General features: G+C 49.1%; 1 protein-coding gene across 1 annotated transcript in view; it reads right to left on the bottom strand.

Annotated features, from left to right (window-relative positions):
• Positions 1-12,263, bottom strand: part of PTK7 (protein tyrosine kinase 7 (inactive)) — a 57,185-nt gene extending 44,922 nt beyond the window's left edge. The window contains exon 1 of the mRNA XM_016128729.2: positions 11,999-12,263. Within this exon, the coding sequence (XP_015984215.2) occupies positions 11,999-12,077 (79 nt within the window). The 5' untranslated portion in view covers positions 12,078-12,263. The remainder of the gene's footprint in view (positions 1-11,998) is intronic.
• Positions 12,264-12,686: the final 423 nt, after the last annotated feature.

Raw genomic sequence — 12,686 nt, 5'->3', positions numbered from 1 at the left:
CAACAATAAGTTCTATATCATCAAAATGCTCTTACTCAATCTATCAAAGTCTGTCAGGAAAAGAGCACTGGAATTATCTTAACACCTCAACTCAGTTCTTCCCGATTGTTCAAGGCCCGTCATCCACAATACCTTAACTCTCCTCCAAAACGCTGCTAAAAGAAGCCAAGAAGGGCACTCACTCCATGGAAGGGCTGGGTCTCCTAGACCTTGGACTCAGTTCTTGCCTTCCAGGTGACGATTAATCAACGCCTTTCTTAGCTGGGTGAGAGCACTGAAAGAATCCCACATTTGGAAACCTCTATAAGGTGGAGTACCTAAGCCTATGAAATTGAACATCTGGAAGGCTTGAAACAAATCTATTAAAAAAGGAGAAAAAGACTTTGCTCTTGACATTCAGTAATAAATATAAAAGAGACATGTTTCTCTCTTCATCTATCAGCTAAAGCCCAACCCCACAGCCAATCCACACCACTACCACATGAACCAGAATGCCACAGAATGAAGAACTCCTTTGCCTTTGGGCCACTTGTGTCCTGAAAAGGAAAAAGTGCCATTTAGCAGCAAATGCTTAGACAGCACAAAGCAGAACGGATAGCACCAGCTGTCTTCACAAAGCTGGGATCAACCCGACACAACTGTGTTGCCTGGGAGGGGAGGAAAATGCTACCATCTCCTGTCTGTCTCCCGCCTGCCCCACTCAGGTCTCCATCCTCTGAGAGCCCGGCATTCACTGTATCCCCTCTCCGGTGAGTCCTGACATCCACTTGTTAATTACTCTTTTCTGGTTCTTGCTCTATTTACCTACCAAACGATCCTCTCCGGAAGTGAGTCTGCAGTCTCCCTCAGGAACAGCTCAGCCTTCTTAAATGGAGAGACTCTGCCACCGGAGAGGCATTTTCTTTCCATAATAGGCTGTTTACCCTCTTTGGGACATCTACCTCCTCTTCTACACATCTCTTGCCTTCTAAGGACTTAAAGTCCCTCCTCTACACCCTCTCCCATGCACACTACCTACCATGATGCCTTATACCTTGAGCATCATTTGTTATTTATGTGCCAGGCTTAAAGAAAAAGTTTCTATGGGAAAGTTACTGGTGGATGCAACAACAACAAAAAAAAAAACAGGTGTGTAAAGAAATCACACTCCTCACATTATTATGATCTTTTATTAAGCATTCACTATATGACAGGCTAACCCCTCACGTATACAGAATTTCAAAGATGTCACTGATTTTAAAATATACCATTATTTGTTTTCCATTAAAAGGAATGGTACCAGATAAACTAAGAACAATTCTACATAACTGATTATGTCACAAACGGATTTCAAAGATGTGAAACAGAAAAAAAAGCATTTTAGAGTAAATGAAATAACATGCTATCTCGCTTAATTCCCACAGCTCTCCAATGGGACTGTTGTTGTTATCCTCACCTTACAAAAGAGGAAACCGAGGCTCAGAGAGGTGAAGTGAACTGTCTAAGGTCTCTGGGAAACAAGTTGTGATGCCAGAACTCAGTTTCTAAACAGCTTTCTGAATTTCCCTGGGGGAGAGGAGGTGGCTGACAGCCTCAAACAGACCACCCTTGGTTAAACTGCCCCATCAAAGCCAAGCAATACTTGCCTGGCTGGCTTCTAAAATCAGGATCTTTCTACAACTGTACCTTCACAGATCCTACTTCCAGAAACAACAACAAAAGGAAAACAGGTTTCCCTAGCTCCTTCCTCATGAAACTAGCTGGAAGTGAGGGGGAAACCTTTCAGCCAACTTGTTATATATAAAGCACATTTAACGAGCTTTTCAAGTCCTGAGAGTGGGAGAAGGAAGGCTTCACTGGAAATCTGATACTTTGGCAGCCAAGCGGGAGGGACAAGGCCCTTAGCATCAGCCCCAGGGGATAAACACCATCCCAAACCCCTTTGTCTGACAGAAGGAGATACTTCCTGGGGGGCAGGAGCCGGCAATGCTTTTTATGACAGGGCCCACCTAACAACAACCCTCCACTGGAGACCTGGCTTGGGTCTCTTGTACAACCCACCTAACCATAAACCCTCGTCCTTTTCCAAACCTGCTGGGGTCCCTCTTCCCACAAATACCTGTGACCGCCATAAATGCCCTTAAACAGCCCCCGTTTACTGCCCAGCCTGCCTGCTGCTAAATGAGGGCATTTGTTTCAAATTTGCAAATACTGAAAGCAGTGGAAACCTAAGTCCACTCCTAAAATGAAATGTTCTGCATTCCTCCAGGCCTGAAGCACTGTGCTTCAAAAGCTGCAAGAGGCCCTGGCTGTTGACTCACTGGTGGGGCTATTGGGAGAGGTATTTCCCTGTTCCCTAAGAAGGCTCCTTTGATCTGGGCTGGGTGGGAAGGGGACAGAGAGAAGTGCCACCCAGGCCCAGGCGAGGTTGGGCCCAGGCCTAAAATTGCTGCTAAAGACAGGAGGCCGGCTAGCAGGACCTCTCATGCCATCTTCAAACGCCCTCGAAACAAAGGTAGAGACTTAGAGGAAGGCACTTGGGGCCCAGAAGCAACTGTCAGGACTCCGGCCTCTAACACAGAAATAAAGTGACAAATCCCCCACTAAGCAACTCAGGGCACTTTATCAAGGCAGGGGCACGTATTTACTAAATAAAAGCCTTTTGTTCTAAGAAGGAGTTTTCAGGAAGGAGGGGGTTGGAATGAAGACAGAGATCCACCTTCAGGCCCCCAAGGCTGTTCCAGGACCCAACATCTCCCCCTACCCCTGGTAACTCAAGTAGGAGGCCCTGACTCCTGGGGCAGAGAAGCCCAGAACACAGTGCACAAAGCTGCTGGTGAGTTGGGCATATTTTAAATAAGACAGTTTAACAATTGGTTTAACCTGCTAAATTGACCAAACAGATATGGATAGAATCATTTGCTCTTTATAGCTGGAGCTACAAAACCAACAGCATTTCCTTCACACACCCCCTCCTCCTAAGCCTGCAACTGTTTTATTTGTGATTTGTTTTTCAGGTGGCTGGAAATGAACTTGGGCTCTCAAATGCCATCCTAGCACAACTGGCCTGAAAGATCCTTCTTCTCTCTAATCTTCCAGCCAAGAAACAGCTCTGCTTTGTGTTTTTTAATAGATGAGCTAGACAGAATCAGAACACCAAAGTGTCACTTTGCACCTTTCCATGATAGAACATAAGTTCCCATGTCGGAATCTGAGAACTTCAAGAGCAGAATAACAAACTTGATAAGATTCCCAAGAGCAGTCAATGACTTAGCCAAAGGGAGAGATAGACCTGGCATAAAAAAAGCTTACATCTCCCAGAATGTGACAGGTCATTGTCCAACCTCTTCCAAAACCTCCTGAGTATTAAAAGACTTGGCCTCAAAAGTCAGAAGTGGAAGGGAAACCGACATCCATTGTGCCCCTACTATATGCCAGGGTCTGCGCCACCAATCGCAAGCACATCTACCTATACGAAAGCAGTCAGAGATGGCAAACTATTAATCATACCAGGGATGACTCTATTACCACCTACGTGGTTTCCACCACAGCATCACCCAGTGTACAACTCCCAGCAGGCACACTGGTCTGGAATGTGGCGGCACACCTGCAAGCTGGGGCCTGTAGCTGTCCGTGACCTTCTAGAAGCACCGGGTGGAGGAGTCTAAAGGCTCACGGTTCATGAGAAAAGCTCAAATGTTGGGGATTTGGGTACAGTGTTCTGGTCTTCTGGATTACATATGGTCTGACCGTAACTCTAAAAATGTTAAGATGCATACAAACCTCAGAATGGGCCACTGAAAACCTTAACCTGTTCTGTAACAAAAACAGGGTGAAAAACTGGCAATCTTGAATGCTGTAGCCCTAAAGAGCTCTCTGTAAGTTACTGATATGTTCCTTATGTAGAAAAAACAAAAGTTATTCCACCCTCTGACTCTAGCAGGACTGCTCTTAAATCCACCCAGAGTTATCCGATCTGCAAAATCCACTCCCCAATGATTACCTGGTTCCAAGGCATGTGTGTGCAACATTTCATAGGTGATGACATACATACAATGACACATGAGAGCACGGAATCAGCTCTATTACCTACCAGCTCTGCAGTCCTGAGCGAATCATACTTTGTGCCTTAGTTTCTTCACCTACCATCAAATGCCTCCATCCCATCCTCCCTTCTCTCCACTCCCCCCCCCGCCCCGCCCAACCCCTGCAAAAAACCAACACCCTCATCTTGCCAACCTCTGAGGCTTGTTGATAGGATTAAATGTCAGGGTAAGTGAAAGCATTTTAGAAATTGCAAAGCTGGGTACAGTTGCCGGTTATGACAGAGGAGGCTCTCCCAAAGCACATCCAATCCCTTCTTCCCAACTTTAAGCCTCCCTGTGGTTGTTTTCCCTTCTGTGCAAAAGAATAAATGATATTCCCACTCAGGCACTAGTCCCTCAAATACCTGAGGACTAACCAGGTAACTATTTCTGCCTTCTCTTACTCAGATAAAAACTCGTTTTTTTTTCCCCCCTAAGAATTCCCTCCCAAACCTCCTCTTAAATTTACTCAAATCTTTCTGTTCTCCTTTGCACCCAGGGAATTACACTCTAAAACCCACAGCACCAGTCAATTGAGTGTAAATGAGCCCATACACTAGAGATCCCAGAATAAAATGCAGTCCTCAGGTTAAAGGGCTCTCCCCAGAACAAAGGACAAGAAGAGCCTGTAAGTCCCGCAGAACACATGTATGGAGTGCATATTGGCAATACTGGGTCAGGTCAACCTCAAAGGTCACCACAGTAAAGGTCTGCTGTTTTCAAATTGAGACCCAAGTAGCAGGTTAACTTGCCCAATGTCACAAGAGCAGTCTGGGGCAAACGTGGGAGCAGAGTCCATGTCTCCCAACTCCCAGCCCAGCATTCCTTCAGTGCCTCTCCAGGCTAAGAGGGATGTACACCTCCAGGGTACCCAGAACAAGAGCCTATCATGACCAAAGACCCATCCTTGCAATTGAAGTGATACTACTTCTACTGCAGGACTTCCTCTAAATCAGGAATGCCCACACACTTTACGTGGGGCCCAGTGTGCCCAGGAGAGAGGCAAGCCTGAAGCTACTTACTGAAGTATGAAGTAAACTAAGCAGCCCTCTTCCCTGAAGACTCAACCAGCCTTTCCTATCACTCATCACATAAGGCTAAAAGCCTGCATCTGCAAGGCATAGAGAGATGCCCAGAAACAGGCCAAGACCTCAGCACCCACAGACATGCCGTGGAACCCCAGCCTCCCAGGCTTCTCCTGTTGTACGAGCAGCAGTGCCCCACCGCACCACCACAGAAGGCAGAACAATAGCGAAAAGTGTTCATCTGAAACATACTATTAGAACAGAGGTCACCAAAATCATCTTGGCCCACAACTGGGAAGCACAGAGCCACAAGTTGCAAGGCCCTCATTCCAACGGGACAGCCACATATGACTGTTGTACAGGTTGTACAATGCTCAAGATGTATGACCAAGCGAAACATTGCCTGTGCCCCACTAGCCAAAGCCCTGGGTCCGGTGCAAGGCTGCATTCATGTGGAGGAATGGCGCCTATTTCTAACTTACACAAAGGCACTGTATGAGCTAGCTAGCCACTAGGACACCTCAGTAGTCCCAAAAGCAGACAAGCATTCTCCTCACTGCCCCACCACTGCCACCACCCCAAGAAGTAGACAAGAGAAAGCCAGTGTATGTTAGCGCCCACTATGACCACCTTAACCACCCATAGGGAGACCACACAGTAACTCAAGAGCCTCCCATGGTGTTGACAGAAGTTCCTGTAAGCTACACAGAGTGACTGACTGGGGAAACCGTCACAGTTATCCCATGACAGAAGCCCCTCCCTGGGGTAATATAAAAGCCTGCCTAGGCTTCAAGAAGCACAATTTACTACCCACTCCCTGGAAGAACGTCAGTATGCCGGGGGAGATGGTGGCTCTAAGCCAGCACTGACCACCCTAGGGAGAAGCTGCTGTTGGGATAGAGAGAGGAAGAAGTCCCACCAGGAAATGCAAAGTGGTTTTGCCCACATTTCTGAGCTGCTGTTGGAATGAATACTGAGACCCATTTAGAAAACCTGTGCTTCAGAATGAGAAAACCATTTTTCTAAAGCTTCCAGTCAAGAGCGACTTTGTTGAGCCCTCGTAAACCATTCTAGAGACTGAGGCCTGGACAGAAAGTCTAATGCCTTAACGGAAGGACAAAGGGTCAGAATCGTCTCTGAGAAGAGACATCAGGGCTGGCCAGAGGGACTGCTTCCCTGGGTCAACCATCACCATACCTAGGAGCACTAGGTGCAAGACAGGGGTCAGCATCATTTGTATTTTGCGGATGAGGAAACTGAGGCTTGGAAAGGTTAATGAAGCAGCTCAGGGTCATGTGGCTAGGCAGCAAATGAGCCAGGACCAAACACAGAAAAGCAGGTGTCACAGGACTACAGATGTCACCTCTTCCTTTACTGTGCATTGATGTGTGTGATTTTAGAAAAGAACCATTAAAATTTTCAGACTCCTCGTCCAATGCCTTTATTCAGCCTATATCTACTAGCGATGTCCATCCTCTCTCCTCTCTGAAGCCCGTTCACTTCCCATTTGCTCCTGCATCATGAACTTACTGTCCTACACATTCACTTTTCCAAATGATGTCTTTTCTTTATACTTCGTCTGATTCACATCTCTCCATCTTGTTTCTTTCCTGCCTCCTGCCCCATCCAAGACAGCATCACCCAGAGACGACACTCTAACACTTTGAACTGACTCCTTCCTAAGCTCCTCAATATTAATACCAACCTCTTTCTCATCACCACACCTCCACTTTAGACTGACAAATTCTTCTTATAGCTGCTTAGTGGTTCTCAAAACTGAGTGGGAAACTCTTTTAAAATGCACTTTCCTTTTGAGATTCAAATTATGTGACTGGATTAGCTATTCAAAAAATACAACATAATCTAACAAATAAGAAAATAAAATATATTTTCTAGCTCCTCCCCCAGTGATTCTGATGGGCTGGTTACCTGCCTTCCGCTAAATTCCCAGATGCTCTCTGGACCACGTTTTTGAGAAACACATTTCTACATCTTTCTAGCCATAACCCATAACCCCTACCCCACGACTCAAGACCCTGTTTTCAGAAGTTACACACACTCCTAAACCAGCAAGTGCATATCCTGCTTATCATGATGGGTCTAAGCTTCCAGCAGGAACTTGGTATCTGCAGGACCCCTAGCAGACTGTGCTCCACTCACCTGTGCATTCATTCAATGTTATTGCTCACAGGGGTACAAGAGCTTGGCGACCCCACACCAAGCAGCAAGAGGGGAAAGGCGCCCGCATAAGTCAGTCAAAGTTTCCTCCCTGCCCCACTGCTGCTTGTATAGCATGACTGGGAGGGAAATGACCTAAATGCAGAAAAGAAAAGAGGATGGAAAAAGTGACAGACTACAGAGGGCTTCCTCAAACCGCTGATTAGCTGTAGCAGCTCCTGCGCCAGCTCCACCAAAGCGCCAGAGGGCTCCGCGGACCGAATGTGCCCTCAGTGGTGAACTCAGAGAACCCCAAGGTAGGACTCTAACCCAGCCGCCATGGCATAACTTCCACATCTTTTAAAAATAAAGGACAGGGGCGGGGGTGGGGTGGGGGGCAGAGCAGGAAGATAGAGACGCAGCTGGAGGGCAAGGCCAGAGCCAGCACCAGCAACCATGGCTCTGAGCCTGCAACTCCACCATGTGGCTCTGCCCGGGGTAGTGCCAGCGGCATAGCAGCAGAGAGGCATGCTACTGAGGTTAAGGCAAACAGAGGAGGCTGAGGGACGCAGGCCAAGGATACCCAACCCTGTTTAATGACCCTTTCTTCCATCAGGAAAACACCAAAGGCTGAATCCCTGGCCCCAAATTGCTCTTGGCTCAAAAATTAAGAGTCTGAAACGGCCAACTTCCATCCCAGATGAATCTCACAGAAGCTGCACTGGCTTAAACACAAAACTCACACAAACCCCTCTTCCCAAAATATGAAATCCTCCAAAGACTTAACAACACGACAACTGTCGAAGCCCAGCAGAGACGTCATCTTCCTTTAGGGACCAAATGTATTCCTGAAAAGCCATCCACCAACCAAATTTCTGCCTAACAAAACTAATTTCTCCACTGTCTTTCATTATAAAATGAGACACACGATCTTCTAGGAAAGGCTGAAGCTCTAAGAGGAAATGAACATTACACTCATGTTGCAAACCACCTAGAGTCACACATTTAATGGACAAATTTCCTGACAAAATCTAATCCAAATTCAACCCAAAGTGAGGTAATTTTTTAAGTGCACACATCACCCAGAATAGGGGTCACATGACCTAAAAGTTATTTAAGGAAAGTCTCCAAATACTGTGCAAGATCTAGTGTCCATGATTTGCCCGTTGCAACAGGAGTTTCTATGTAAGGAGAGATGCCTACAGCAGGACTTCTGGAACGCTGGGATGTGGTCAGCTGGGGAGCTTGTTAAAACGCACTGGGATTCTGATTCATGCTCCCAGGGAATGCTGATGTCACTTGTCTTTGGACCTTACTTTGAGTGACAAAGTTGTAGATAATTGAGGCCCCTACCCAATTCACAGTCTTTAAGCTGTGGCCTTTTGAGGCAGATCAGTTTCATATGTAGAGGTGGTCCGCCACACCCAGAACTCTTGGAGAAAGCCAGAAGCCCTGCCACATCGAAACTCAAAACAAGCACCACAAAGAACAGATAGCTCAGGAGCGGGAAGTAGGAGCTAGTCCCTTGATTGGGTCACTGTAAAGCAGGCACAAGGGAAAACAGGCCACCCCAACTCAGAGTAGCTAGAGAGGGCACAAAAGACCCTCAATCCTAGGCGGCAGAGGGGCTGTTTACCTTTGCCCTTGGTTACTCTGCCTTCTACCCAAAAGGTTCACACACCTTTTAATAAACCTAGATAATGACCCATTATAAATAAGATACTGGACTGATTCAATAGGAAGAGACCTTCAGTAAGTTAAGACCCAACTGAGACAAAAACATGGAAGGTGTCCTAAGAGTCCAGAAGTTCTACAGGCATCCACTTTCTGGCAAGAGAGAGAGGACAGCTTTGAGGAGCAAGTAGAGGTGAGGCTGAACAAAAGAGAGAGAGGGGCAGCAGTACATATGGAGGTACTGGCCAGAGAGGAAAGAAAGGTCTGAGAAATCACATATGTTTTAGGGTATGGGAAAGACACTAGTTGGACTAGAATGAATGAAGGGTTCCAATTAGGTGGAAAATGTTTTATGGTTGGGGATGACTGTAAAGCTGAAAAGGTAGGTATGTTGGAAGCACACCATAGGAGAGAGAGGAACAAGAAAGGGGCCCTTTATATACTTCATTACATTTAATCCCCAGCACAATTCCAGGAAGTAAGTCCCTTTACAGAGGAGGCCAACTGTGAGGTCAAGAAATTTGCCCAGGGCCACAGGGCCTGTCGAGAGTTGGAGATGCTGTTTTGCCAAACACTTTATCTCCACAGCCTGAGCTCTCTCTACCACTCAATCCTGCTCTGAACGCCAGGGGTTTGACTAGATCCTTTGGCAAATGATGTGCAGAGATTACCCCTGCCCTCCCACTGTACTTCCTAACATCTGAGAAAGCCCATCACTGATAAAAGCAACTCCTAGGCCTGAATTATAGGCTGCAAAGCCTCAAGGAATCTGCAGAACAGCTTCTATCAGAACGTGACAACTTTATTTCCCATAAACAAGAGTCTGGAGGAAAGAACTCAGAGAAGAGTATGGGAACAGGGATGAGGAATGACCACAACTGACCATTCAAGGAGTTGGGGCACAGAATCCCAGGTTTCAAACGTCAAGCCCTCTCCTGCTCCACCACCATATTTATCAAGATGGGAATCAAAGTTTGGAAAATTACTCAGCCATTTACAGCATAATTACCCAAACTTGAAAATGGTCTAATCCACAAACCTAGTTAGCCTAGGTCCCTTACTCCAGCCTTATTAACAGCAGGGTCTCAGTACTACTCCAGCTAATTACACAAACAATAAGATGGAAAAATCTACTGCAGTCTATTTAAAAATTGTTGCCCCCTGAAGTCCTGCTGACCAGGGGTAGACTGAGTTCTCGGGCTTTACCAGAAGATAGTAGGCGCCTCGATCTTGGCTGAAATTGTCTACAGCACATGGACAGGTTCCACACGAAGGCACATTTGGTGGAACTGATTTAAAGCTCTCATTAAAATGTTCCTTTGTTGAGCACAAGACATCTCCCCACCCCCAGAGGAGACTCCAGACTTCTGGTCCCAAGCCCTGGGCCTGCCCTTACTTCCCCCACAGGAACCTCCCTCTGCTAAACACCCATCACCAGATTAACATTGATTAACATTAGAGTCGTCTTCTCAAGGAAGGAATTTAGCATTTGTTGAACATGCGCCCCATCTCCACCAGAACTCTCTTGACTGCAGAACTCTAAACATTAGCAGTGAACACAGCCATAGCCAGCAACCAGAACACCAAAACCCAAACAGCCAGCAGACCTAGGGAGCCGGTGAGCTCAGGCTGCTCGCCCACATGGCTGGGCCCCTGATCCTGGCTGTGCAAAAAAACTTCCATACTTCCTCGGGAGCAGATGTGGGTTCTGCCATGAGCAATCACCACATAACACAAGGAACACGGGGCAGCTCCAGAAACACCTTCTACAAATCCTTTGAGCCTGTTCTTAACCCTGGGTTCTGAGTTACAATTACCTCTCCTTTTACAACTAGGGGTAGGGGAGATATTGATTCCATGAGCACCAAAACCCCTAAACCCCTTAACAGCTGGTAGGCTAGGGAGATATCAAAAAGGCAATTCTCTACCCCCATCCTCCCCATTGCTACTCTTCAAGGAAGAAAAGTGATCAGCTAGGTCCAGGTCCCATGGGCAGAGCTCCCCCAGAGAGGGCCGCTGCCACAATCATCACCAAAGATTGTTGTGGTTTGGCAACGAAGGGCTGGGAGGGGATGTGGGGGGCATACTTCCAGTCCAGGTCCTGCAGGTAGCTTGGTGCTTCACTTTAAAGCACTTCGACGCCTACCTGGTGACTCTCAGGTGTGACCAAGCCAGAAAATACAGTCAAGAAGAGGGGGTAAGAAGGAGTCGAATTGTCTGTCCTAGAGATACTGGGCCACACCCTCACCAAAATGCGGAGCCCTCCAAGAAAAGGTAAAATGTACTGCTTGTAGTAAGTGAGATTTCCTTTTCTCGTGAAGAGACACAGGATGGAAATCCAGGAAGCAGCAGAACAAACCCCGTCCGCACCTTTGCAGGCCAGCCATGCCCGATTTGGCAGCGGCCTCCACACATTAGTCACCGAGACAGCCTGGGACTCCGCTCTCCAGATTCGATCCTGGCAGGGAGCGGGCTTGAGGCTCTGGCCCAGGAACTAGAGGAGATAAGGCGGCCCCTAATTCTTCTCTTCTTCCGCCCTCACCAGCAGGGCCATCAGGGGTCTCGGCTTGGCCCAGGAACTTGGAGGAGGGAAGCCGGGAGCGTCGGGCGGGTGTAGGTAACAAAGCTCCGCGCTCTGCGCGCCGCAGGCCGGCCTCCCTCACCTGGACTGACCCTGCGAGGGGGGACTCTGTGTCTCCCACCGCCAGACACCTCACTGCACCCCCCTAAGTGTGTGTGTGTGGGGGGGGGGTCCTTTCTCTCCCGAAAAGAAATTCCCGACCAGGGCCCGGGCGCCGACAATTCCCGGCAGCTCTCGAGCAAAACTCTCCGCTCAGACCGGGAAAACTCTGTGGAGGCTGGCAACGCGTCCTCGCGGGCGTGGGTGGGAAACGGGCCCCGACAGAGTCCGCGAGGGCTTCGCCACCTCCCGGCTGCCGGGACCTCGCACTAGCTTCTCCACCACTCCAGGGTGTCTTCCCCTCTCCAGCCGCCCAAACCCGTTTCCTCGGTGCCCCCTTGTGCTCGCAAGGCTCACGCGCTCCCCGAGCCCCGCTCCCCCAGCTCGCCGGGACTCACCGCTCAGCAGCTGCAGCAGCAGGACGCTGAGCACAGGCAGCCGGCGGGGGCTGCTCGGGGCTCCCCGCGCAGCTCCCATCACTGCGGGCTCAGGGAAGGGAGCGGGTGGGCACAAGCCGGACGCGCGAACTGCGCTCCGCGGCGGCCCCAGGAGGCAGAGCGCACTGGAGCGCGGGCGCCGCTGCAGCAGCCGCAGCCGGAGCCCCAGGCGTCCCCAGCCGGAGCCGCGCGCGCCGCGTACCTCCGAATCCTTGCGCGCCACCGCCACCGCCGCTGCCAAGCCCCGCCCCGCGACGCCCCCTCCCCGCCGGCCGCAGCGCGGCGCCCCGCCCCCTCGACGCCCCCTCCCCGCGGTGGCGGGGTGGAGCTCACAGTTGGGGGAGGGGTCTGGTGATGGATTCCGGACTGAGGGAGGCTCCGGGAAGTATGGGGGACCTGAGCAAGGTAGGGGAGATAGGCTATGCCTACCGCCCAACCTGCAGGAACTCAGGGGAACCAAACTGACCTTTGTGAGTGATTCCGTAGCCCCAGAGAATGGTCAATTCTGGGCCTTCCTGGGACCTGACCTACAGTTCACCCAAATTTTCTGGGTGTGAGGGGAAAGGGTGGGCTGTGGCTCAGTTCTCAGCAACCTGAAATCCTGAGGGTAACCTAGAACAGAAGGATGACCTTGATGTTCCCCAAGCAA

The sequence above is a fragment of the Rousettus aegyptiacus genome, unplaced genomic scaffold, assembly GCF_014176215.1.
Source record: "Rousettus aegyptiacus isolate mRouAeg1 unplaced genomic scaffold, mRouAeg1.p scaffold_m13_p_1, whole genome shotgun sequence".
Taxonomy (NCBI): domain Eukaryota; kingdom Metazoa; phylum Chordata; class Mammalia; order Chiroptera; family Pteropodidae; genus Rousettus; species Rousettus aegyptiacus.
Note: the sequence above shows the minus strand (reverse complement) of the source record. Positions and strands in the feature narration are given on the sequence as shown.